Source organism: Cervus canadensis, chromosome 4 (genome assembly GCF_019320065.1).
Source record: "Cervus canadensis isolate Bull #8, Minnesota chromosome 4, ASM1932006v1, whole genome shotgun sequence".
Classification (NCBI taxonomy): domain Eukaryota; kingdom Metazoa; phylum Chordata; class Mammalia; order Artiodactyla; family Cervidae; genus Cervus; species Cervus canadensis.
Window position 1 is genome coordinate 57,274,915 of NC_057389.1, and position 25,069 is coordinate 57,299,983.

Consider the following 25,069-nt stretch of genomic DNA (forward strand, 5'->3'; position numbering starts at 1 on the left):
TGTAGGTCTTTGTGCACACAGGCAAAGAGTTTTTTCATCATCATGGAATGAGACAAAGGAATAAGATATGATCATTCTTATTTAGCTTTTTCTATGCTATATAATTTGTGGATTCCTTAAATACCACTAAAATACGTTTTTATATTCTAAAAATTTCTCACCCAGACAAAATGCATTATCATAAGCATATTGTTATTTCTGAATAGTGTGTGTCCAGGTTACCATACTTTGTAAGTGTATCCAAAAGACAGCATTGCCACTGATTCTAGGTTGTGTTTTGGCAGTGAACAACACTTTTGATACAGGCTGAATCATTAGAAAACGGAAGTTATGTACCAAACTGCAGGACAGTTCAGAACACAGCTTCTGATGTTTCTCAGATAAAACCAGAAGTCATTGTAAAATTATGTTTTTCAGATGGCATAGTTACAAATAAATGAGGAAATGAAACAGCAGGCTATGCATCGTTGATAGATTACGTGCATAACCACATGGCATTGATTTCCAATGTAGAAGCTTTTTTACAAAGCAGTGACAATTGTAGGTTATGTAATACTGAGTATTAATAAGTACATTTTGGATATATCATTTGTTATACGAAAATAACTTTTCATTTCATGCTGTTTTTCCTTTGGGGCACATTCTGAGCTGTAGAACAGTTTACCTACCATTTGGCTTTCCATAAACTATCAGGCGAGATGCCTATGAGAGTCTCTACTTTGAGAAGCAGTGTACATAATACTTATTGTATACCACTCATAGCTATCTTCAAAATAACATCTAATAGCTCATGTTTGTTTGTTTTTTTTTGACACTAGATAAAGGTGTTTTCTAAAGACTTTTCCAGAAATCCAAATGTTTCTGGGGATTCCTTCCAATCCTCAATACAATGTATCTTTGGCATTTTAAAAATTGAGGACTAAACCAAATTTCCTGTAAGTTTTTTTGGGTTTGAATTTTATCTATGTAATTATTCTTTGAAGTAGACATTTGGATTTACTCCATACTCATCCCTGTTTAAACTTTTCAAGGCTGAGAAGTCCTCAGGCTTGTAAGAAGATTGGCCAACTTCGATGACCTCTCTCTGGCCTTTGAAGTTGGCGCAGTTCAGTATAGATACCTCAGGGGTGTGTGGTCATGGAAAAACATGTTTTTGTTGAGTGTTCTTGCTTTCTAGTAATTTTATTTTCTGCTCAAGGGATTTAGTATCTGTTCAGATACTTTATTTTTAAAGACCACATAAGTAATGACTTGACCTCTAAGCTTTGAAAATTTCCCAGACACTAATAAAGATAATGTCTAATGACCTATTATTTGAGAATACTATTCACTGGCCAGCAATCAGTGCTATTTAAAAATGTATATTTTAAAAAAAAAATGTATATTTTACTCTGAAAATTATTTCCTTGGTCAAAAGCCTTTGTTAGTAAAATTGTGTGTATAATGACATAATTTGGTAACTCTGGGGCCTTGATTTGTAATACTTTTTATATGTTGTCACCAAGACTTACTACAGTTCAAAACAACTCTTTTCTTTGAATACTACATTAAATAATTAGCTCTGAGAAAAATATTCTGTAAACAATAGTCTTATAAGAAATAGCACCTGTCTCCTGGACTAATAATATGAGTATTTTGGACACAAAGCATTACATGGTAATCCTTGTTTTGCATGAATGTGGGCTGTCTTTGCAGTAAATTTATGAATAAGATTTTTGCAAAGGGTCAAGTTAGTACTGAAAACTAGGGTTATCAATTAAATTTCCTGGACTGTCCTTGTTAGGACACATGCTTAATAATTTGTGGAGTGAAAGAGAGAATCACACCAGATTGTGTTATATGTGTGTCAGGGTGTATTCATGAAGAGAGGAAAAAAGTTTCCTTCCAGGTGTCTGGGCAAAGCTAGAGTTGTCCTTTTTTGTTGTTTTTGTTTGTGACAACAGACCCTTTTGGTAAGAACCTACCTAGATACAGTGTTGTTTTTGTGACGTAGGTAGAGGAAACAGTCTTTTGCTAATTTGATGTGCTTTCTTGTGTGGCTTCTTAAGAGATGATGTTTAGTTTTTTGCTAAACTCTTAAGTTATATGCAAAGAGAAGAAACAGCCTGCGTAATTAATTTTTTAAAATTTGTTATAACTGAGTTGGACAATCTTGAAAGAGATTTGAATAATTGAGATTTTCCCTTGCTTCCAGTGGATGGGAAATATTTCAGTTTACTTACTTTAGGCTATAAAAATAGTTTTTTCTTCCTTTGCCTGCAGCAAGACTTATGAACATAAAGTCCCAAAACAGATTTAGTATTAATTTTTAAAGCTTCCCCATATTTCTGTCCTCATCTACTGTAACTAATGTGCCTGAATGTAAAATGGAAAAAGTTGAAAATTTCCACTTGTGCTTTTTGAGCTTTTCAGAGGTATTATACACTCTGGATATAGTAAAAGATACTGGGCCTTATACAGTGCTTTTTGTGTGAGGAACTCATATAAACACTAATGCATTGATCCTAACACAGTACTTGATTGTGACTTTAAAAGGTCATGAGTTACTGCTGTTACAAAGAAAATTTTTTAAAGATTGGAGGAAGAGCTGTGATTTACAAATATTGTTTGAAAGATATCTAGATAAAGTTTGATACAGAAAACTGAAAAATTAAAGTTAGGGGGGATTTTTATTGTTTGTTCAGTTTTCCTTTAGCCTGCAATAGATTTTTATCTCCCTTTTTTTCTTTTGTCTATGAATATCCTTGAAGCCTGATTCCCTTCTTAAGCCATGAAGGCAAAATTTACTTTTAAACTTTTATTCCTTCTCAGCCAAGAAGGCTTCAGCCTGAGGACGTTTCCTGAGCAAGTTGGTCATATTAACATAATAATGCATTTTATTTGTTCTGAGTTGGGAGATGATCATTCTGGTTTTCTTTGTTTAGTGTTTGTGGCATATGGTTATTGATGAACATAGTGGTCAAGTGGCTTAATCTTCAACCTTTTTGTGTTTTTAGGTTTATTCTTCAGTCCAAGGAGGCAATTCATAATCAGCTGTTAGAGAAACAGAAGATAGCAGAAGAAAAAATTAAAGAATTGGAAGTAAGTAGGTTTTGAGTGAATAATGATGATAGCTGTAGTCAGCTTTTAGGAGAAAAGTAATGATCTCATTTTGTCACATTAAATGAAAATGTATGCCTACCAAGGTCATGTCACATTGTTTTTATTTTTTCTGATTGTGCTAGAGCTAATGATGCAGTCTTTTTATGGCAGTGTATGAGCAAAAAAAAAAAAAGACTAGTCTCTTAAAACTTTAGGGAGTTTTGGATACTTTAGGATAGGATGTTGTTAACCTGAATGTGTTTCTTCCATTGCCTTTGAGTGAACATGTTTATTCTTAAAAAATAAAAGCACAGTGTGTATGTGAATACCACATATTGTGGCAGATGGGTGTGAGAGTAGGTAATGATAATAGTAGTTAAAGAATCTAGATATATGACTCTTACATGTTGTGATTCTAGATAAGGACAGAGTGAATAATAAGCTATAATTGGGCTTCCCTGGTGGCTCAGACAGTAAAGAATCCACCTGCAGTGCAGGAGACCTGGGTTTGGTCCCTGGATTGGGGAGATCCCCTGAAGGAGGGCATGGCAACCAAGCTAAAACTAATTATCTATCTGAAGGATAGTGCTCCAGTCAAGAAAACAATCTTTTTTTCTTAGGGAAAAAGATGATAGGTAAGAATAATAACTTTATAAGTGTTTGGAAAATTGGGAATTTATTATTATCATTTTCTTACACATTAAAACCTTTGCTGTTGCTGTTTAGTTGTCTGACTTGTGTCTGACTCTTTGTGACCCCATGGACTGTAGCCTGACCGGCTCCTCTGTCCAGGAACACTGGAGTGGGTTGCCGTTTCCTCCTCCAGGAGATCTTCCCAGCATAGAGATTGAACTGGGGTCTCCTGCATTGCAGGTGGATTCTTTACCAGCTGAGCTACCAGGGAAGGCACCTGGGAAGTCCTTAAAACCTTTAATGAAATAATTTTCTCGGACTTTGGTGAATGGTCTATCCTCTATGTAATAAAAGTTGGATAGGACAAAAAACTGGTCATTATTTTTGGGGACCAAGATTTCCTGAGATGGGGGTGGATACAGTGACTTCATAGGTCACTTTATCTAATTTCTTTGAATACTATTTGAGGCAGTGGTTCAGAATCTGACTCAGCCTTTTACTGAATTGATGAGACACCCCTTACAGCCTTTTGGGGATTTCTCAGGGACACCAACTTGGCATGGCTGGGCAAGCATGTGGTGTTTTAGATTACTTAGGCTTATTTTTGTTTGACTACTGATGAAAATTTAAGCAGACTTGATAATGACTTTGTAGCTTAGAAAATGTATTGTGAAACAAAACAAATAAGCAAACAACAGAAAAAAGAAAACTTACCTTTTAGTAATCAGGTTTTTATTATTTCCTACTTTATCGTTTTTGTCAGCCCAACTCTTCTAGGTTGAGTTTTCCGAACAAAAATACCTTAAAAAAAAACTGAACAAAATTATTTCATGTAGAGTACGAAAAAAAAAAAAGAAAATGTGTTTTTGCAATTGTTGGTAGATATATCTAAACATTGTCCTGATGAATAAGTGGCAAAGTAATGTGTAAATAGTTCTCTTTTTATGAAAACAAAAGCCAAGATCTGTATATGAACATTGAATATGATTTGTTGTAAGTATGTGTGTTAAATTAACACTAGTTACCCTAAGAAAATTAGATGGGGTGTGGCTGTAATTGTTTTTTTCTTATAACCTCTGTGTTGGATAAATTGTAACAAGGATATGTTAACTTTCATAGTTAAAAGGTAACTATGCCAAGGTAAAATTGCCACAGATGATGATTTTAGCATACTATTTAGCTCTGGTGAATATCAGGAAATTCATTTTCCAAAAGTTTCCTTTCATGGAGTCTCTCAAATACTGTTAAGAGTATTCTGATATCTGTCAGATGATAGAATAGATTAGCTCGCTTGTTGGTATTTGAAATGCTTAACAACTATAAAAAGAGTATTTCTCTCTGCCTGGGAACTTCCTCTTCCTCCTACCAACTGTGTTAACCCTTAAGATCTTAGTTTAGGGCTACTTCTGAGAAGCATTTTCTGATTCCTCAGTATTAACTTAAGTGCTTTCCCCTTGTTCTAATTTTTCTAGTTTCATAGCACAATGTGAGGATTTGAGCATATAAACTATTATGAGTTGAAGTCATTACAAATATTACTTACTATTACTTGGGAAGCTTGATACAGATTCAGAGCTCTATAGTCTTCCAGTTATTACTCTGCCTTTCAAATATAGTCTGTTCTTTTGAGCGTTAGTATTTCTTGCCAGTCCAACATAATTATCATTATTGTTGTTAATTTGTACCCTCAGATACCTTACTATTAAGTTGAGGAGGCATAATTTATACAATAACTCTGCAGACTAAGGCCAGGCTGCTTCGATTAGCACCTTTCATCCCTCATGAAGTAAGGTTTTTGGTTTGGGTCAATCCTGGAGTGGATTGCCATTCCCTTCTCCGGGAAAGTACAAGTTTTTAAAAATTTTCTTTTTTTTTTTTATGGCTGCTCTGGGTATTTGTTGCTGCTTGAGGGCTTTTTCTAGTTGCAGTGAGTAGGGGCCACTGGACAGTTGCAGTGCGGGGCCTTCTCATTGTGGTGGCTTATTGGGGGCGTGGGCTCAGTAGTTGTGGTCCACAAGCTTAGTTGCCTTGCAGCATATGGGATCTTCCTGAACCAGGGATTGAACCTTTGTCCCCTGCACTGGCAGGTGGACTCCTAACCACTGGACCACCAGGGAAGACCCGGGTTGTTTTTTTTTTTTTAATTTCAGTTTTAGTTAAAGTTGACCTAAAACCCTATTGATGGATTGAAGAGATATGTATCTTCTAAAGAGTAAAAAATATATCCTATATTTTTGCTCACTTTTGGGGAGTAAAAAAAACCAAACAATTACTTGTGGACTTTTACAGTTGCAAAAACTTAGATTCAGCATTTAGATGAGCTAGAGCTGAATTTTTGACTCCTTTTGCCTTTTGACTCTCAAGTATTTGGAATACTTGAGGTAACTGTTAGCTTTCATTGATGTGTTTGAATACATTTTGACTGTCATTCTCCTGTGTTCTCTCTCATTGAATTACTGCTTCAGGCTCATCTGCCTAAAGTCTAAAATTCGCCTTGTATTTTAGGCATATGCAAATATTGGTTGACCACTTTCCTTCCTCTCTTTCTCTGACGTGGTTCCCACCCTTCCACCACCCGGGTTAGCTCAGCAATGACACAATAAAAATAAGAATAAGGAAATTAAGACATTCTGCCCTGCATAATACCACTTCTGACGCAGAATGTTTCGATCCCAGAGTTGTGAAATAGCTCTCTAGCCCATGCTATAAGTAAAATCTGAGAAACTGTGAAACTCCTGACTCTTCCATAAAAATGGCTATTATGGTCAGATTATAGTTCCTGAAACAAATAGGAAGACTAGTGGCAAGAAAAGTGGATAGGAGGTGCCTGTGACACTCTGCAGTTGGCTGAGTTCTGAGACTCTGATGAGAAAATGTTTTGGAGTAGTTCCCATGATGAAGGATATTTCACTCTGCCTAAGAAGGATCATTTTTTCCACAGCATGGGTGGTGACTGGTAGGCACTTGGATGGATGCCTAGTTTTTGCCCTTCACTTTTGGGCTGGTGCCTTTGTGTGTATGATGGGACACCCTCTTTGGAGGTGATGTCAGGTGGACACTACTGTATGTTAAGCACTGATTCTTATCTGTGTTTTCAATGAGGAGAGAAGGGCAGGTGAGAGCAAAGCCAGTGGCAGAATGTTTTACATATATTAAACAAGAATTACACCCAGTGGTTCATCTGCTTGCATACCTCAAAGTTTAGAATCCATTAAAAAATTCATCATTTATTTATTTTGTAGTGAAATACAGCATTTACAGAAATATGTGTTAAAATTCATGTAGTTTAATCAGTAATGATAAAGCAGTCACCTGTAACAATCATCCAAGTCAAGAAATCAAACATTGACAGGACACCAGAGTGCCACCTGCTTCCATTCTTGCCTGTTCTCCCCCTCCCCCAGGTAACTCTAACTTTTGGATACTTATTTTCTTTTATAAAAAGTTTTACTACCTCTATAGGTACCCCTCAAAAGTTTTTGAACTTTATATGAACAAAATCAATCTCCATATTTTTTGCTTTTCTTCTTTCCCTCAACATTGTGTCTGTGAACTATTCGATATGTTCATGTTGAGATTGTGATTTGTTCATTTTCATTGCTATATGTAGTCCATTATATAGTTGTGCCATAATTTATCTTTCCAGACAACTCATTTTTAAAATTTTTAATTGGAGGGTGATAGCTTTACAGTGTTGTGTTGGTTTCTGCCATATGTCAACATGAATCAGCCATTGGTATACATATGTCCCCTGCCTCTTGAACCTCCTTCCCACCTACATCCTATCCCACTGGTCTTGGTTGTTACAGAAGACTTGGTTGAGCTCCCTGCATCATACAGCAAGTTCCCACTGGTGGTTTTACATATGGTAATGTATTTGATTCAGTGCTAACTCTGTCAATTCATCCCACCCTCTCCTTCCCCCACTATGTCCACAAGTCTGTTCTGTATGTCTGCATCTCTGTTGCAACCCCCCAAATAAATTGATCAGTACCATTTTTCTAGATTCCATATATATATACATTAATATATGATATTTGTCTTTTTCTTTTTGACTTAGTTCACTGTGCATTACAGGCTCTAGGTTCATCCTCAGATTTATTCTTTTTTATGGCTAATATTCCTTTGAATATATGTACCACCATCATTCATTTGTCGATGGACATCTTAAGTTGCTTCCATGTCCTGACTGTTTTAAGTAGTGCTGCAGTGAACATTGGGGTACATGCAGACAGCTCATTTTTACCCTTAAGAAGACAAGATGTTTTCATAAAATATTTGCGTAGTTTATCTCTTAGCCTCTTGCTGAGGAGATCTGTTTTCCAGAGACATCTCCTACTCTGTCCCAGGAGAGTTTGAGTATCTGGAGAGAAGTGAAATATAAAATGTCTCTGCTCTAAAAGTTAGCTTGGTGATTACCCACCTTCAGTAGTAACTAGATAGCTAGGCATGTCTGGTGTCTTTAAAATTAAAAAAAGAAGTAATTACAAGTTTAGTAAATAATCTCTTTTCTATGTTTATTTGAATTTGGGAGTCTTGGGTGAAGCTTCTCTTATTGTTCCGTATGTTGGGATTTCAGATATGAATCAGTTCAGTTCAGTCACTCAGTCGTGTCTGATTCTTTGCGACCCCATGGACTGCAGCATGCAAGGCTTCCCTGTCCATCACCAACTCCCGGAGCCTGCTCAAATTCATGTTCATCAATTCAGTGATGCCATCCAGCCATCTCATCCTCTGTTGTCCCCTTCTCTTCCTGCCTTCAGTCTTGCCTGGCATCAGGGTTTCTTCAAACAATTCAGTTCTTTGCATCAGGTGACCAAAGGATTGGAGTTTCAGCTTCAGCATCAGTCCTTCCAATGAATATTCAGGACTGATTTCCTTTAGGATGGACTGGTTGGATCTCTTTGCAGTCCAAGGGACTCTCATGAGTCTTCGCCAATACCACAGTTCAAAAGCATCAGTTCTTTGGCACTCAGCTTTCTTTATAGTCCAACTCTCACATCCATACCTGACTACTGGAAAAACCATAGCTTTGACTAGATGGACCTTTGTTGGCAAAGTAATGTCTCTGCTTTTTCATATGCTGTCTAGCTTGGTCATAACTTTTCTTCCAAGGAGCAAGCATCTTTTAATTTCATGGCTGCAGTCACCATCTGCAGTGATTTTGGAGCCCAAAAAAAGTCTGTCACTGTTTCCACTGTTTCCCCATCTATTTGCCATGAAATGATGGGACTGGATGCCACGATCTTCATTTTTTGACTGTTGAGTTTTAAGCCAGCTTTTTCACTTTCCTCTTACACTTTCATCAAGAGGCTCTCTAGTTCTTCGCTTTCTGCCATAAGGGTAGTATCATCTGTGTATCTGATGAATACTTATCTCTTTGTAGAGTTCATTTGCATTCTCAGCATACATAAAAATGAATGTTTGTTTTAAAATAGTTTTTAGTTATTTAAGACTTAGGTCTAAAAGGGCCTGATGGTTGGAAGGCTAGAGTTATAGTGAAATATATGTGTTTTAGGACATGTAGCTTAATGTAGCTATGTGATCCTCCTCTGTGGCTTTCAGAGAAGAGTGAATCTTTTCCTTTTTCTGGTTGAGTATTTATTGGTTATTATCAATATTATCAGTATCTTGGTCAATATATATGTGATATGATTCAAGTGCTAATATTTGCCCAAATGTAAACTGTCCGTGGTATATTTCATTTCCTCAGTAGAAGTATTTCAGTTCTGGTAAGAACTTCAGATGTAACCAGTCCAGGTAGATTTGCCCTTTATTGACCATTTCTTGTTTGTCTGTGAAGTGCATATTACCGATAATTTACACACATACTCCTTTGGTTTGATCTGTTCATTGCTGTGTCTTCATTTTGTGATTAAGATTTTTAAAAAGTTTTACATTCCAGTTAGTCCAGAATTCAGCTTTTTGCATCTTGATTCAGTTATTGTTTTCTTCTAGGATACATTCCCAGGGTGGAACACTTGTCCACAACCACACCAGACTCTTCCTTTGAATGCTTTAGAGGGTTGTTGACCTCAGCCTTTGCTGCTGTATGCTTTATATGGTCTGTACTTTTCTTTGTCTAACCATAGATATTTGTCCTTAGCCTCCTCCCTCCCATGCCTGAGTTCCTCCATTCATTTTCAGGCTGCCTAGTGAATTATTTCTTTTGATGAGTTAGAATTTGAATTTTGTTTTCTGTTATTTGCATGTCTCCTTGCTCTTGTAACTTGATGGTAAGGTGAAGTTGGTCAGTATACTTTTCTTTGTACTAGATTTTTGGGGCTTTCCAGGTGGCAGTAGTGGTAAAGAACCCGCCTGCCAATACAGGAGACATGAGATGCAGGTTTGATCCCTGGGTTGAGAAGATCCCCTAGAGGAGGCCATGGCAACCCACTCCATTATTCTTGCCTGGAAAATCCCATGGACAAGGGAGTGTGGGAGGCTACAGTCCATAGGGTTGCAAAGAGTCAGATGTGGCTAAAGTGACTTTTCACACACAGCACATACTAGATTCTTACTCTCATCAGTCTTTATATGATAGGTCTCCTTTAATCTGAAGTAATAGATGCTGGCCAGAAGAAATGAGTTGTTCAATACTTAATGTGGACAGGCCACACCTGTATTAATGAGCACACTGTGTATGTTAACTCAAAAAAACCAAGATCCAAACTGATCTTTGAACCATAAATAGAGATCTCAAAGTCAAATAGACTTGTAGTAGAGCATTCATTACTCTAAATTCCTAATTTAAATACTAAATTCTCATTTAAATACCTTCTGTTGAGTTATGAGTTCTGGATTCTAGCCCTTGCTGTATTCTAATCCTTGGTGTCCTCATCTGTAAAAGAAGGTTGGACTAAAAGATATCTAGGGTCACTTCTATTACATTTATTGTTAGAACCTTGTTCTTTTTCTAAATTGCCAGTTTAGAAGCAAAAGTGCCCCCTTAAAATGAAAAGATGGAGGGAGACAGACCAGAACAAAAAACCCAGTTTCCTTTCTATTCAGATCATTATCTTAATTTTAAAAAGTTAATTGTAACCATATTTTTGCAGGTAAATATAATTAGTTGTCTGTCTACGGCTTGGCCAGCTAAAATGTAATACGAGGTGACAGCATCTCCTTTGATCTTTGCAGTAGTTGCTTAAGTTATTGAAATCACAGAGATTGTGTGTGTGATGGCTTAAAGGTAGTTTACATTAGGTATCACCTGTTCTAGAGATACTTTTGGATAGAGCTGTGTAATAGCTTATTAACACCACATTGATAAAGTAGCATTCTCAAGGAATGTTATCATTTGTAGTGTTTTATCTTTTAGTGATCATGTAAAATACATGATACTTAGAATAGTGGCAAAAATATTCAGAAAATGTTGAAAAATTATTAAATTCCTTGAGTGTATGTGGACTTTTTTTTATAAGTGGCAAATTTTATGAAGTGTGTTTTAATGAATTTTAGTTAATCTGCTGATACAGATAGTTATACTGCTTAGGACTTTACTATTTTTATTTTTACCATTTTATTCATTTTTCAAAGCATTTTTACTCCATTATTTCTTTAAAAGTAGTGTCTATGGTTGATGCTGTCTTGCTAATTATAATTAATTAGAGGATTTTCTCCCATCTCACTTTGTCTTGTTTCAAACAAATCTCTCATTTGCCACCAGGATAATAAAAATATTTGAATTCCATCACTATTCATGAGGCTGTTCTTTTCGATAGGTAATTATCTTGTGAGGGTATTTTTCCAAAATGGACACACATGCATTAAACTCCTAACTTTTGTATAAAACAGTTTAGTTCATTTTATTCTGCTTTTGTTTTTAAGAAAACACATGAGGGTGGAACAATACTTCATGTCAGGAAGCATTATCAGTTTCCACTGATGTTTTATATGTGCTCTGTTTTTGTATGAGACTAAAAGCTCAAATGTTGTGTGATGCTATAAAGACATGGAAAATGATTCTTTCTTAGGGTTGGAGGAAGTGATGACTAGTGTTTTGCTGGTAGTATCTGATAATCCCCCCTCCCTTTAGCTATTCTAGGCATGTTTAGTTGTCGGGCGTTGTCGGACTAAATTGCTAAAAATAACAAATAAGGGGGAGGCTGTTATAAGACCAGCTCTTGCCACTGTCTGTAATCTGTTTAATTTAGTTCCTAAGGAGGGAGAAAGGGCAAAAGTAACATGGTGCCATTCTCGTTGAATGGGTTTTTTGTTTGAAGTGCTGACAAGTACATTGTTTGAGCTCTCTCTTTGCCCAAACCCCATAGGGCTCACATATGCACATCCACTTATAGTGGAGAGCCGGAGCTGGGGGACTCAAAGAGCATGTTCTCATCAGTGGTTATGCTTGAGATTAACCAAGTGATTGTGGTTTTTTGCATAACTTTAGTGTGGTTTTTGACAGTGGAAATGTGCAGTTAGCCTGTGAGAGAGGGTGAGGTGGAGAAGATGGTGATTAGAAATGGATATTGTAAGGATAGACATCTATATAGTACTCTCTACTACACTAACTTAGTGTTCCCAGAGAGTCAGGTTGTTTAAAATTAATCACATATGTGACTTCAGTACATCTGCATGTGTTGATAATTTTAACTCACATTGCCAACATAAACCTTTCTGTGGATTTGGCTCTTGATCTTTCTTCACCTTAACTTCTTCTAGTAATAGAAATAACTTTCTGTAAAGTGGAGATAGCAATATAGTCAGTCAGTTCAGTTCAGTCACTCAGTTGTGTCCGACTCTTTGCAACCCCATGAATCGGCGCACACCAGGCCTCCCTGTCCATCACCAACTCCCGGAGTTCACCCAAACTCATGTCCATTGAGTCGGTGATGCCATCCAACCATCTCATCCTCTCTCATCCCCTTCTCCTCCTGCCTTCAATCTGTCCCAGCATCAGGGTCTTTTCAAATGAGTCAGCTCTTCACATCAGGTGGCCAAAGTATTGGAGTTTCAGCTTCAACATCAGTCCTACCAATGAACACCCAGGACTGATCTCCCTTAGGATGGACTGGTTGGATCTCCTTGCAGTCCAAGGGACTCTCAAGAGTCTTCTCCAGCACCACAGTTCAAAAGCATCAATTCTTCAGCACTCAGTTTTCTTTTATAGTAATCTCTACAATCCATACATGACCACTGGAAAAACCATAGCCTTGACTAGATTGGACCTTTGTTGACAAAGTAATGTCTCTGCTTTTCAATATGCTGTCTAGGTTGGTCATAACTTTCCTTCCAAGGAGTAAGCGTCTTTTCATTTCATTGCTGCAATCACCATCTGAAGTGATTTTGGACCCCGAAAAATAAAGTCCCTCACTGTTTCCACTGTTTCCCCATCTATTTGCCATGAGTGATGGGACTGGATGCCATGATCTTAGTTTTCTGAAATGTTGAGCTTTAAGCCAACTTTTTCACTCTCCTCTTACACTTTCATCAAGAGGCTCTTAGTTCTTCTTCACTTCTGCCATAAGGGTGGTGTCATCTGCATATCTGAGTTTATTGATACTTCTCCCAGCGTCTTGATTCCAGCTTGTGTTCCTCCAAGCCCAGCCTTTCTCAATGATGTACTCTGCATATAAGTAAATAAGTAGGGTGACAATTACAGCCTGACGTACTCCTTTTCCTATATTTGGAACCAGTCTGTTGTTCCATGTCCAGTTCTAACTGTTGCTTCCTGACCTGCTTACAGGTGCTGAAGAGGCAGGTCAGGTGGTCTGGTATTCCCATCTCTTTCAGAATTTTCCACAGTTTATTGTGATCCACACAGTCAAAGGCTTTGGCATAGTCAATAAAGCAGAAATAGATGTTTTTCTGGAACTGTCTTGCTTTTTTGATGATCCAGTGGATGTTGGCAATTTGATCGCTGGTTCCTCTGCCTTTTCTAAAACCAGATTGAACATCTGGAAGTTCACAGTTCATGTATTGCTGAAGTCTGGCTTGAAGAATTTTGAACATTACTTTACTAGCGTGTGAGATGAGTGCAATTGTGTGGTAGTTTGAGCATTCTTTGGCATTGCCTTTCTTTGGGATTGGAATGAACGCAATCTAGTACTTGTTAGTAAAGCTATTGAATATCACTGAAGTGAAAGTCGCTCAGTTGTGTCTGACTCTTTGCGACCCCATGGACTATACAGTCCATGGAATTCTCCAGGCCAGAATACTGGAGTGGGTAGCCATTCCCTTCTCCAGGGGATCTTCCCAACCCAGGGATCAAACCCAGGTCTCCCGCATTGCAGGTGGATTCTTTACCAGCTGAGCCAAAAGGGAAGCCCAAGGATACTAGAGTTGGGTAGCCTATCCCTTCTGTAGGGGGTCTTCCCCCACCCAGGAATTGATGATGACTGAAGGAGTGAGTTAAATGTCTTTCCTGTCCCCTGTTATGCATTTACCAGCAGTAGAGTGTGTGAAAACTGGAAGCAGATTTGCAGTTATATTTCTGGTGTTCCACATTCTTTGTTGACTCACCTGGGCATTTATTGATTTTTATATTCTGAAGTTGCTTATTGATTTTTATGTCTGAAGTCCTATCCAAAAATCCCTTTGTGTGATTCTTCTGTTTTTTTTTTTTTTTTTTTTTTTGTATGTGTGTTTTGTTTTGGTCTGAATCTGGCCACTTTACTGCCAAAGAAAGAATGGATTGCTTTTATTAGAGATTCTCGCTAAGGAGTATCTTGGGAAAGCCTGTTTTTAATGAAGATCCTGATATTTACCTAAAGCTTTGAAATCTGAGTGGTTGGACACTGCAAGCTTTTGGAGTGCTTGTTCCTTTTAGGCATTTCTTAAGTCACCAACCTGCCTTACTGCCTAATTTAATGAAACACACAATCATTTTAACTGAACTAAAGGGTCTTAGAGATATAGTTTAGAGCTCAGTCTTCAACACTATCTGTGCTATATAGTTGATGATGAAGTCTTGTGATTCATGTGGAATGACATGTATGGCAGTACTTAAAACCTTTACAAGTAGCTCAAGATTGACATCATTTATGGTCAAGTTTAATCAGCTCCAGAAACTTGTGAAAAAAAATCACTTTGCACTTCTGGATATTTGAGGTTCAAATTCAGATCCTTCATTAAGGCAGGCTTTCTCTTTAGTGTCTTTCTCTTTAGAGAAGGCATGAGAGGGAAATAAAAGGTAGATGGTGATGGAAAACATAAGAGGAAGAGGAGCTTCTGGTACTAGAGTTGATCCTTAAAATGTATCAAGTTTTGAAATTAATTGTAAAATGTCAGCTGCCTTAATTTTTAAGTGTTGATGCTTTCAATATCAGGGTTTGAATTTACCACCTACAATGGATTTTTCCTTCCTTTGGACTGTGTGTACACTCAGTCACATCCACCTCTTTGTGACCCCATGGATTGTAGCCTGCCAGGTTCCTCTGTCTGTGAGATTTTCTAGGCAAAAATGCTGAAGTGGGTTGTCATTTCCTCCTCCAGGCGATCTTCCAGACCCAGGGAGCAAACTTGCATCTCTTTTGTCTCCTGCATTGGCAGACAGATTCTTTACCCCTGGTGCCACCTGGGTAAACAATTCTAAGATTCATGAGATAAGGCTCTGACCAGTAATAAGTAGGCCAGAAGAAGTGTATGCATGTAAAAAAAAAAATGTGTCATTAAATATTTGCTGGGTGTCTTGATTATACAGTGTACTTTGGTGTTTTGACTCACTGTGGAGGTTTTTTGTTCTTATTTTTATACATCAAGGAACCTACAGTCTATTGTAATACTGTGTGCCAGGCACTATTATAGGCAAAGAAGACATAATTAGCAAAGGCCCTGATGGCATGGAACTTACTTTCTGGAAAATGGGAGTGAGGGGACAGATAATAAATAATTGATAAATGTTAGAAAGAAAAACAACACAGAATAAAGAGATAGAGAATGGTGAGATATATATAAGCTGTCTTACGTAGTGCTGACAGGGAGGGTTTCTCTGATAAGGTGATTTTTGAGCAGAGAGACCTGAAGGGAGTAAAAGTATGTGTACATCTCGGGAGTAATGTATGTGTACATCTCGGAGAAGAGGGTTCCAAGCAGAGGGAACAGTGAGTATGAAAACCCTGGAGGTAAGAGCATATTTGATGAGTTGTGGGAACAGCAAGGAGGACATGTCAGCTGAGCTGAGTGAGCAAGAATAGCAGGAGATGAAATCAGAGAGGTATCAGGGAATAGATTATATAGGGCTTTGTAGGCCATATTAAGGATTTTGTATTATGGTCTGAAGTTGGGAGTTTGGGGAGGATTTTGAACCAGAGGAATGATATTATCTGATTTACATTTACGTTTTAAATCTCACCATTCTGGATGCTTTGGTGAAAATGGATTATGGAGAGTAAGTGTGGGAGCAAGGAGCCTTGTCAGGAGGCTGTTGCATTATGTCTGGGTGAGAGATTGATGGTGGCTTAGACCATGGTGGTGGCAGTGGAGATGATCAGAATCTGGATATATTCTAAGGCAGAGCCAAAACAACTGAGTGTAGGGATGAAAGAGAGACTGAAAGTTCTGAACCTGCTATAAAAGAACCATACCTCCTTCCTTCCACATATATCACTCATCACCTGTTGTAGAGATCTGGATTGGGTTCATGAGAGAAGGAGGCATTTTAGCTGGGCCTTGAAGATCAGTTAGAACTTTGTTATTAATACCTAGGATTGGGTCAGGGGAGTCAGCATTTCAAAGCAAAAAAATGCTATGACCAGAAGTCTGAAAGTAGAGTGGTAGAATGGAGAGTTAAAGTGAGAAATGAAGCTGGAAAGGCCTAAGGGAAAGAAGTGAAGGCTAAAATGAATGAAATCAGTATGGTTTATACTCACGTTAAGTTCTCCTTGTTCTGGGCGAGTAGTTATTCCAAGTGCAATGCTGTTCATTCACTGTGGTTTCCACACAGCACTCCATGTGTGATGGGCTCCACAGAGATTCCACATGTTTATGGGAACATATATGCTGTTGATAATTCACAGATCAGTATTTCTTAGTCAATTTTCAAGTTTCAAAAGTAATTTTAAAAGCAAATTGAAAGTTTGTTTTGGGCCTTGTTAACCTTTGAGATACTGCTAGACACCCAAGTAGAAATGTTGAGTAGACAGTTGGAAATAGGAATCTGGAACTCCAGGCTAGTGAAATAAAATTGGGAATTGTCTATAAATTGTCAGTTTATAGGTGGTGTTTAAAGTCATGGAACTGGATTAGATCAACCAAGGAGAAAAGGTAGCTTACTTACAGGAGGTGTAGACGAGGTTCATGTACTGAGCCAAGGGCGCTGCAGCAGGGTGTAAAAGCTCTGTGCAGAGGTGTGGACAGTGTGCAGTGTGAATTCAGAGAACTGAGTGAACACGCACGTGGGGCAAGTCTCTGCTGTGAAGGGGCCAGACTGCAGTGATGAGACCGGCTTCCCCCATGGTCAGGGGGGCTCTGCGGGCCCCTGGTCTTGTGCTGCAGCAGACGCTGTCAGCCCGGTTAGACCTGAGTTTCTGGGGCGTTGTGGCCTTCTCCCATTAGCACTGACCTGGAGCTGGGCAGGCCTGGTCTGTTGAGGGACAGTTTGCTTTCTCTGGGGAGAGATTGCAGAATGTAGAGACCGATATCTAGTTAATCTCAGAGCTGATCGTGCTCTCTGGGGGACTACAGCAGGGAGTGGTGCAACATAGTTCATTTAAAGCACAGGAGATTAGAACCACTGCCTATATGTATCTGTGGTTTCTTGGGTAAGATTTGAGGGAGGAGTGTGCTTACATGGGTGGAAGCAAACATGCCTACTAGTTTTGAAGGTTAAAAGTTCCCTAAAAGGATTTTATAATATAGTACTTTCACTGTTGCTTATATACACTCAACACATATGCATATACAAATGTGCAGTTTCCTACCCTCTTTCAGTGTATATTAAAAAATACTTCAACCTTTAGAATATTTTTTGAGTTCCTCTTACAAATTCTTAGCAAGTAATTGGCACTGCTTTTCTTGGCTCTGATAAGCACAGCATAATGCCTTGACATAATAAGATGAACTCTGGAATCAGTGAATATGAATTTGAACTCTAACTCTGCCACATACTATCACCTTGGGTAAATTACTTAGTGTCTCTAAGCCTGAATATACTTTTCTATAAAATAGCAACAACAGCAGGGTTGATGGGATAAGGACAGTAAATAACCCTCTTATTTCCTGTTTAAGTATGGAATCAACTGAAAGTTGGGCATATTGATATGAAAATTTAAAATATATTTTACTGTTATTACTGGTGAAGATTAGGTTGAAGGATGTGTCTTAGGTGTGCAGCAGTAATAATGATTTCTAATACTGATCCAGAGTTAAGTTACCCAGCAAATCTCTGGAAGTTTGGGACAAGTACAGGTCTCTCTCTGCAGAGGCAGGGAGAGCATATCTGTCAAGTTTATGAGGAAAATGTGTACCTTCTGCAAGCAGGCAGATCCTGGCAGAGTGGCAGGGGCCAAGCCATAGTTCCTTTTTCTAAACACACCAGTCAGAAGTCTTCCTGAGAGTAGATTGAGGAGGCCAGGATGGATAGCTGGTGAAAACTGGAGGTGAAGAGAATCAGCACTTCTTCCTTCTTACAGGAAGTACCTACCTCATAACATGATACATACAAGTCACTTGGTGGCTGGCACACATTAGCTACTTGGTAAATGCAAGGTTTTGTTACTTCATATGGTGGATGCTTAGTAACTATTTACTGATGGAGCATTTTGCCACAACATGCTTCTAAGATAAAAGTTCCCTTTTAATTGGGAAGAAAATAAAGGTACACAAATGTACGAAACTAACACGACAAACACCTGTGTTCTCATCACTCAGAGCTAACAAATGTTAGTATACTGTGATATTTGTTTATTTTTGTTTGTTTTTTTACAAAAATAAAACCATACTAATGAAATTGAAGTCTGCTTTGTAACTTGCCTCCTGGTTCTACATTAGTTTCATTCCCACTAACTAGGAGAAACTGCTATGAGCTGTTAGGTATAACTTTCCAAGCCATGTTTCATAACATCCTGTAATCAACAAATGACATTATATTGTTCATGTCTTTAAGTAACTTACCTTTTTTTGAGTTCTCTTCACACTAGTAAATATATGTAATTTATTCAGTTTACTGTAGGGTATTCTATAAGGACATGTAACTTTCTGTATTTTATTCAGAGGATCCATTGTTGATAGCTTTAGTATATACATGTAAATGTGGTCAAGGGACCCAATGACTCCTTTCACATGTAGCATAAATACAGACATTGTTAAGGCTAGTCAGTGGGCTCAAGGATGCGAGTGCCAACAGGTTGGTGAGATCTCCTGCTCTCACTTCCTAATGGCCATGGATTCTGTGGTGAAGCCATCTCCTAAAATAGCTGGGCGGGATTGAAGGTGGGAGGAGAAGGGGATGACAAAGGATGAGATGGTTGGATGGCATCACCGATGCAACGGACATGAGTTTGAGTAGGTTCTGGGAGTTGGTGATGGACAGGGAAGCCTGGCGTGCTGCAGTCTTTGGGGTTGCAAAAGTCAGACACGACTGAGTGACTTGGCTGAAACTAGCTGGCTTCTGCCAGTGTTTCAGAAATGGAGATCACATGTCCTTCACAGAGCCAGAATCAGAATTGATGGGAAAGGAAGCGCAGATCATAATGGGAACCCAGGATTCCCGATTCTAATTTCTAACCACTTTTACTCTGAAAGAAATGAGGATTCCTATGCCATGGTTGGATACTTCCAGTAGCTGGGTCCTCTAATGTTAGTGGTCCTTTTATTATAAAATTATAAACCCCTAAATACCAACTCTTTGAGTAAAGAGATAAAGTGGCTTCTAAGTGGCCTTGTGTCTGGAAATTGAAGGAAGGGCAAAAGAAAAACCACCCCTTGAATCATGTTTGCAAAGAGAAGGGTGCCAAGTGCTCTTTATTACTCCAGTGTCGTTATAAATTTAATTGGTCTTATGTCAGCTACTTAGATCAGAGCTAATAGCATGTTCAACTCCTTTCTGTTTGTACCAGTTCCATGGTAACTTGGGTGGGTGTGGAGTTGGGACAAGTGGCAGCTGCGACGTCTGGTCTGTGGAGTGATTTCATCATGATACGAGCCCCTTTATCAGCCTGATGGAGAAGTGTCACTGGGCAATGTGACCTGACCTCTCAGTGCCCTCAGAGCAATGAGCCAAGGCCTTGGGCTGCTTGTCTGACCTAGAGGGTTAGCTCAGAGTTAGAGAGCAGTGATTTCTTGGTGATATGAACAGGTGTAACTATCAGTTTCCCTTTTCTCTTTCTGAGTAAAAACAAAGCTGAGGTTTTTTAAAAGCTTTATAAAATAACCCTTTGGTGTTAGAGTGAGTTTGTAGTTCTCTGGTTCTGCCCTCTGATGACCTGTGCAAATCAGCAGAGGAGGTGCCCATGAGTCATGCATCTGTGCTTTAGTGGCTTTGAGCTCTTACTTGTTTTCACTGTCTCCTGGTCCTTTTATGGGTTTCCGGTTGCCGTATCTCTATTTTTTTAGTTGTATAAATATGTTACTCGATTGGAAAGTAATATTGTGATCACATAGAAGTTTCCTTGCCTTTGTTTGTCCATAGTCTCTCCCAGAGTACCTTATAAACTCATGAAATGTTAATGCTTCTGCTGGTAACATTAATTTTCAGAAATTAATACGTCAGTTTATTTTATCCTGCCTGGTTTGTGTATGTGTTACTGTCAGCCTCTGGGTGGAGTAAAGACTAATTTGCTCTGAAAATAATTCATTCGGAACTTGCATTGCCATGCCTGTTTTTAAACACAGCCTTACTACTGTCTCATTCTAGAACATGTTCATCACCTCCCAGAAGAAACCCGTTAATCATTAAGCATTTGCTTCCCATTTCCCCTTCCCCCAGCACCTGGTAATCATTCATTTATTTTCTGTCTCTGTAGATTTGCCTGTTCTGGATGTTCATATAAATGGATCACACAGTATGTGGCTTTCTGAGTCTGGCTGCTTTCACTTAGCTTAGTGTTTTCAAAGTTCATCTGTGTTATAACATGTATCAGTACTTCTTTCCTTTTATGCTGAATAATATTCAATTATATGGATATACCACATTTAGTTTATCTTCTTATCAACTGATGGACATTTGGGTGGTTCCTACTTTTGGGCTATTATGAGTAATGCTGCTAACAGTCACAAGTTTCTGGTACTACACCTGTCTTCCTTTTTCTTCCTTGGATATACACCTGGGAGTAGAATTGCTGGGTCTTACCATAATTTTGTCTTTTCAGTTTCTTGAGTAGCTACTAAACTGTTTTCCATAGCAGCTGCATCATTGTACATTTCCCACCATCATATATGAGGGTTCTGATTTCTCTGTGTCTTCATTAACGCTTATTTTCCATTTTTGATTGTAACCATATTAGTGGGTGTAAAATAGTATCACATTGTGATTTTGTTTGCGTTTCCCCAGTGAGTAATGATGTTGAACATCTTTTCATGTGCTAATTGGCCACTAATATATCTTCCTTGGAGAAATGTCTACTCGAGGGTCCCTTGCTTGTTTTTTAACTGGGTTGTGTACCTTTTGTTGTTGAGTTGTAAGAAAATATAAATTCTTAACTTGCTTGAAGCAAAGAGTAGAATCAGACCGACTTCTGGCTTTTGCCACACATATTTGCATGTTAGTCTTGCCACCACGGGTGAGTCAGTTACACCTCCACTTCTAAGAATGCAAGGTGTTGCCCTCACTTCCGCTCTCAGAGGGCACACCTTTGTTCACCTACCCCTTTACCATGCCTACAGGCCAAACTCCATAGTAAACACTGCTGATTTGATCCTTTTGCTCTTCTTGTAAGAGGGCAAACTAAAGACAAACTGAAATAGTAAAACTTGTTTTATTTGCTCATTTGGAAGACTTGTAGAGTATCGATTGTCCTGTTGTTAGGTCAGGCTTTCTGACCCTGAAAAAGCAGAAGAAACTAATGCATATTAGAAAATTTCCTTTTGTAAAACTTGTTTTCATGAGACTTATGTACTGTGTACATTTATTTCTCAAATATGATGAAACTTAGAATAATGTTCTAGTTGGGCTCTAAATTTTAGGGTTTTTTGGTTTGTTTATTTTAGAAAGGAATCAGAGACCCCAGGGTTGTGATATTGGTAGTTGTCTTTGCCCATCCTTTTTCTGATCTCTTTCCTGCAGGCCCTGAATCAAATATTTACCGTGTTTAATATACTGTTAGGAGATTTGTACAACACACAGTTCTCAGTTGTGGCATTGCGTGATCTCTGAAGGATAAATTTCTTTGTGTATTTATTTCCTGAATATAGCAATTCAGCCCTTCTAATAATTTCCTTGGGTGTAGAGTATACTGATACTCTACCACTCTTGTGTTAGACCTTTGTGAAGCCCAGTGTCTCCTTTGAAGTTAAGAGGTAAAATTAATTTGTCCTGACACTTAGTGTACTCTTGGGGCTCATCTGTGACAATTAAAATATCCGGTGGTTTCCCTTCATGAAGTTTTAGGGTCAGGTCTCAAAGAGCTATAGACTTTTAATTTTTATTTTCAGTTTTTTTGGCTGTGCTGCTTGGCTTGTGGGGTCTTAGTTCCTCGGCCAGGGATTGTATCCGGGCCCTCAGCAGTGAGAGCGAGGAGTCCTAACCACTGGACTGCCAGGAAATTTCCTAGACATTTTAAAGTTAGAAGATATTCCAAGGCCACTTGATGGAGCGCTTCCCCCCCACTGCCCTCAACATTTCTGATGTGTTGTCGTGGTTCCTACTGGAACACATCCAGTGATTTCTAATCATCTTATCCTTTTTTCCTGAACCACTCTTCTCTCGGTTTTTGTGAAACAGTGCCCCTCCTTTTTAGTTACTTGCTGGTTCCGCTTCTTCCTTTCATTCTTCCTAAATGTTGACTTCCTGTAAGGCTAAGTCCTTTTATTCTGAATTCTTTCTATAAGAATTCCAATCATTCTCATGGCTTCAAGTACTATAAGTAAACTTGTATCTCTAGCCCAGACTTCTGTGAACTTCCGGGATGCAATCTAGTTTTCTTTTCACATCTCACTTAGATGTTTCACAAGTAACCTTAAACTCAACATGTCTAAAACCAAACTTACTATCTTTCCTTCCAAACCTGATCCCCTTGGGAAGTATTCTTGACACCCCCCCCCTTCTGATTAATAATGAAGGTTATGGTGAAGTCCTCTGATAGCTTTTTCTCTTAAATATTTCTTAAATCTGTGCTTCTCTAGCTCCATTGCCACCACTAAGATACTGTCATCTCTTTCTAAGATTATTACAATGGCTTCCTAATAGGTTTCTCAGCATTCACACTTGTATTCTCTAACCGAGTGCTTCCCAGCCCTTTTCACATCACAGCACCTAGAGAACAGTATTTGCATAGTTCACTGGGATACGTGGACAGAGGGTGCTCAAGGTGGAGGCAACTGCCCAGGGGAGGTGGGGGGCCCTTTGGCTACTCCAGGGACTAAAGGGATCAATATCATGGATACATCTATTACCCTTTCATTACTCACCAGGCTTTCTGCAGGAAGCCTAGCTCTAGCTCATTCTCTGTGTTGCAGCCAGAGTAGTTTTTGTTTCCAGTGGAAATTTGATTTTTGTCGCTCTGGCTTAAGACCCAGTGGCTTATATACATCATGGAATATTACTCAGCCGTTAAAAAGAATTCATTTGAATCAGTTCTAATGAGATGGATGAAACTGGAGCCCATTATACAGAGTGAAGTAAGCCAGAAAGATAAAGATCATTACAGCATACTAACACATATATATGGAATTTAGAAAGTTGATAATGATAACCGTATATGCAAAACAGAAAAAGAGACACAGATGTACAGAACAGACTTTTGGACTCTGTGGGAGAAGGCGAGGGTGGGATGTTTCGAGAGAACAGCATGTATTATCTATGGTGAAACAGACCACCGGCCCAGGTGGGATGCATGAGACAGGTGCTCGGGCCAGGTGCACTGGGAGGACCCAGGGGAATCGGGTGGTGGTGGTGGGGGAGGTGGGAGGGGGGATCGGGATGGGGAATACATGTAACTCCATGGCTGATTCATGTCAATGTATGACAAAACCCACTGCAATGTTGCGAAGTAGTTAGCCTCCAACTAATAAAAATAATTGAAAAAAAAAAAAAAAAAGACCCAGTGGCTTTTCATCATCTTTAAGATCTTTAATATGACTTCTGACTCTCTGTGATCTGACTCAACCTCACCAGCCTCATCCTTCTGTATTATCTGTCCCTCCCTCCCCCTTCAGTACTTCAACCTCACTTGCTCTCATTTAGTTCAGACATGTCTTGCTTCATTCGACCTTTGCACATGCTGCTCCATTTGCCTGGAATTGCTCTCTCCCCCTGCTAACCTCTCCACTTAATTTCTATTCATCCTTCATAGCTTATTCAAAAGTGCTTCTGTGATTTCCTTGATTATACCAGGTGTTTACTGTATTAACACACTCAGACACTCAGTCGTGTCCAAATCTTTGCGACCCTTTGGACCGTAGTCCGCCAAGCTCCTCTGTCCATGGGATTTCCCAGACAATACTGGAGTGGGTTACTAATTTCCTCCTTCAGGGGATCTTCCCAAGCCAGGAATCGAACTCAACATCTCCTGCTTTGCAGGCAGATTCTTCACTGCTGAGCCATCAGGGAAGCCCCTTCCTCTCTTAGACACTGTGCTTTTCCCTCAGAGCCCTTGTTGCAATGGTAATTACATGTCTGTATGTCCTGCAACAGTGTAATCTGTGAATAAGTGTGTGACTTGTTCACTGCTCTAATCCCAGTGCTCTTCAGGCGTAGGATGTATTGAGTGCCCAGTAAATGTTGGTTAAATTATGTGTCACTTCTTAGTACTGAGGATGAAGGTTTAATCACATCAGAGAAGATCCCTGCTTTTATGAAAATCATATTCAGATATAGACAATGACAGTATAAGCAAGAAGACAATATAAGCAAGAAAATATGTAGTAAAGTGATATTTTAGAGAGCTGTTGGTCAGGCCTCTCAGAAAAGATGAAATTTCAGCTGAGGTCTGCATGAGAGGAAACAGCCGGCCACTTAAAAGTATCCAAAAGAAGAACATTCCAGGTGGAGGGCACAGATGATAAAAATGTCTTGTTAGAAAACATTTAGAATTGTTTAAGCAAGTGAGAAAAGGAAAGAGTTGTAATAAGGTTGGAGTGGTTAGCTTGGACCAGATGATGCAGGGCATTATTTCCTGGGTTGAAGAGTCAGATCTTATTTGAAGACATTCAAGGGTTTTGAGCAGAAAGTAACCCTGATTTACTTGTTAAAATATCCATGACAAACATCCAGGCGAGGATGATAGAGGCGGCTAGGATGGTAGCAATGGTGCTG

The 25,069-nt window shown here is 38.8% G+C and overlaps 1 protein-coding gene across 5 annotated transcripts in view; it reads left to right on the forward strand.

Moving 5' to 3' along the window:
* Window positions 1-25,069, forward strand: part of PFDN1 (prefoldin subunit 1) — a 68,033-nt gene that overhangs the window by 33,577 nt on the left and 9,387 nt on the right. For all 5 annotated transcript variants that reach the window (XM_043465332.1, XM_043465333.1, XM_043465334.1 and 2 more), the window contains exon 3: window positions 2,997-3,081. In XM_043465332.1, the coding sequence (XP_043321267.1) occupies window positions 2,997-3,081 (85 nt within the window). The remainder of the gene's footprint in view (window positions 1-2,996; window positions 3,082-25,069) is intronic.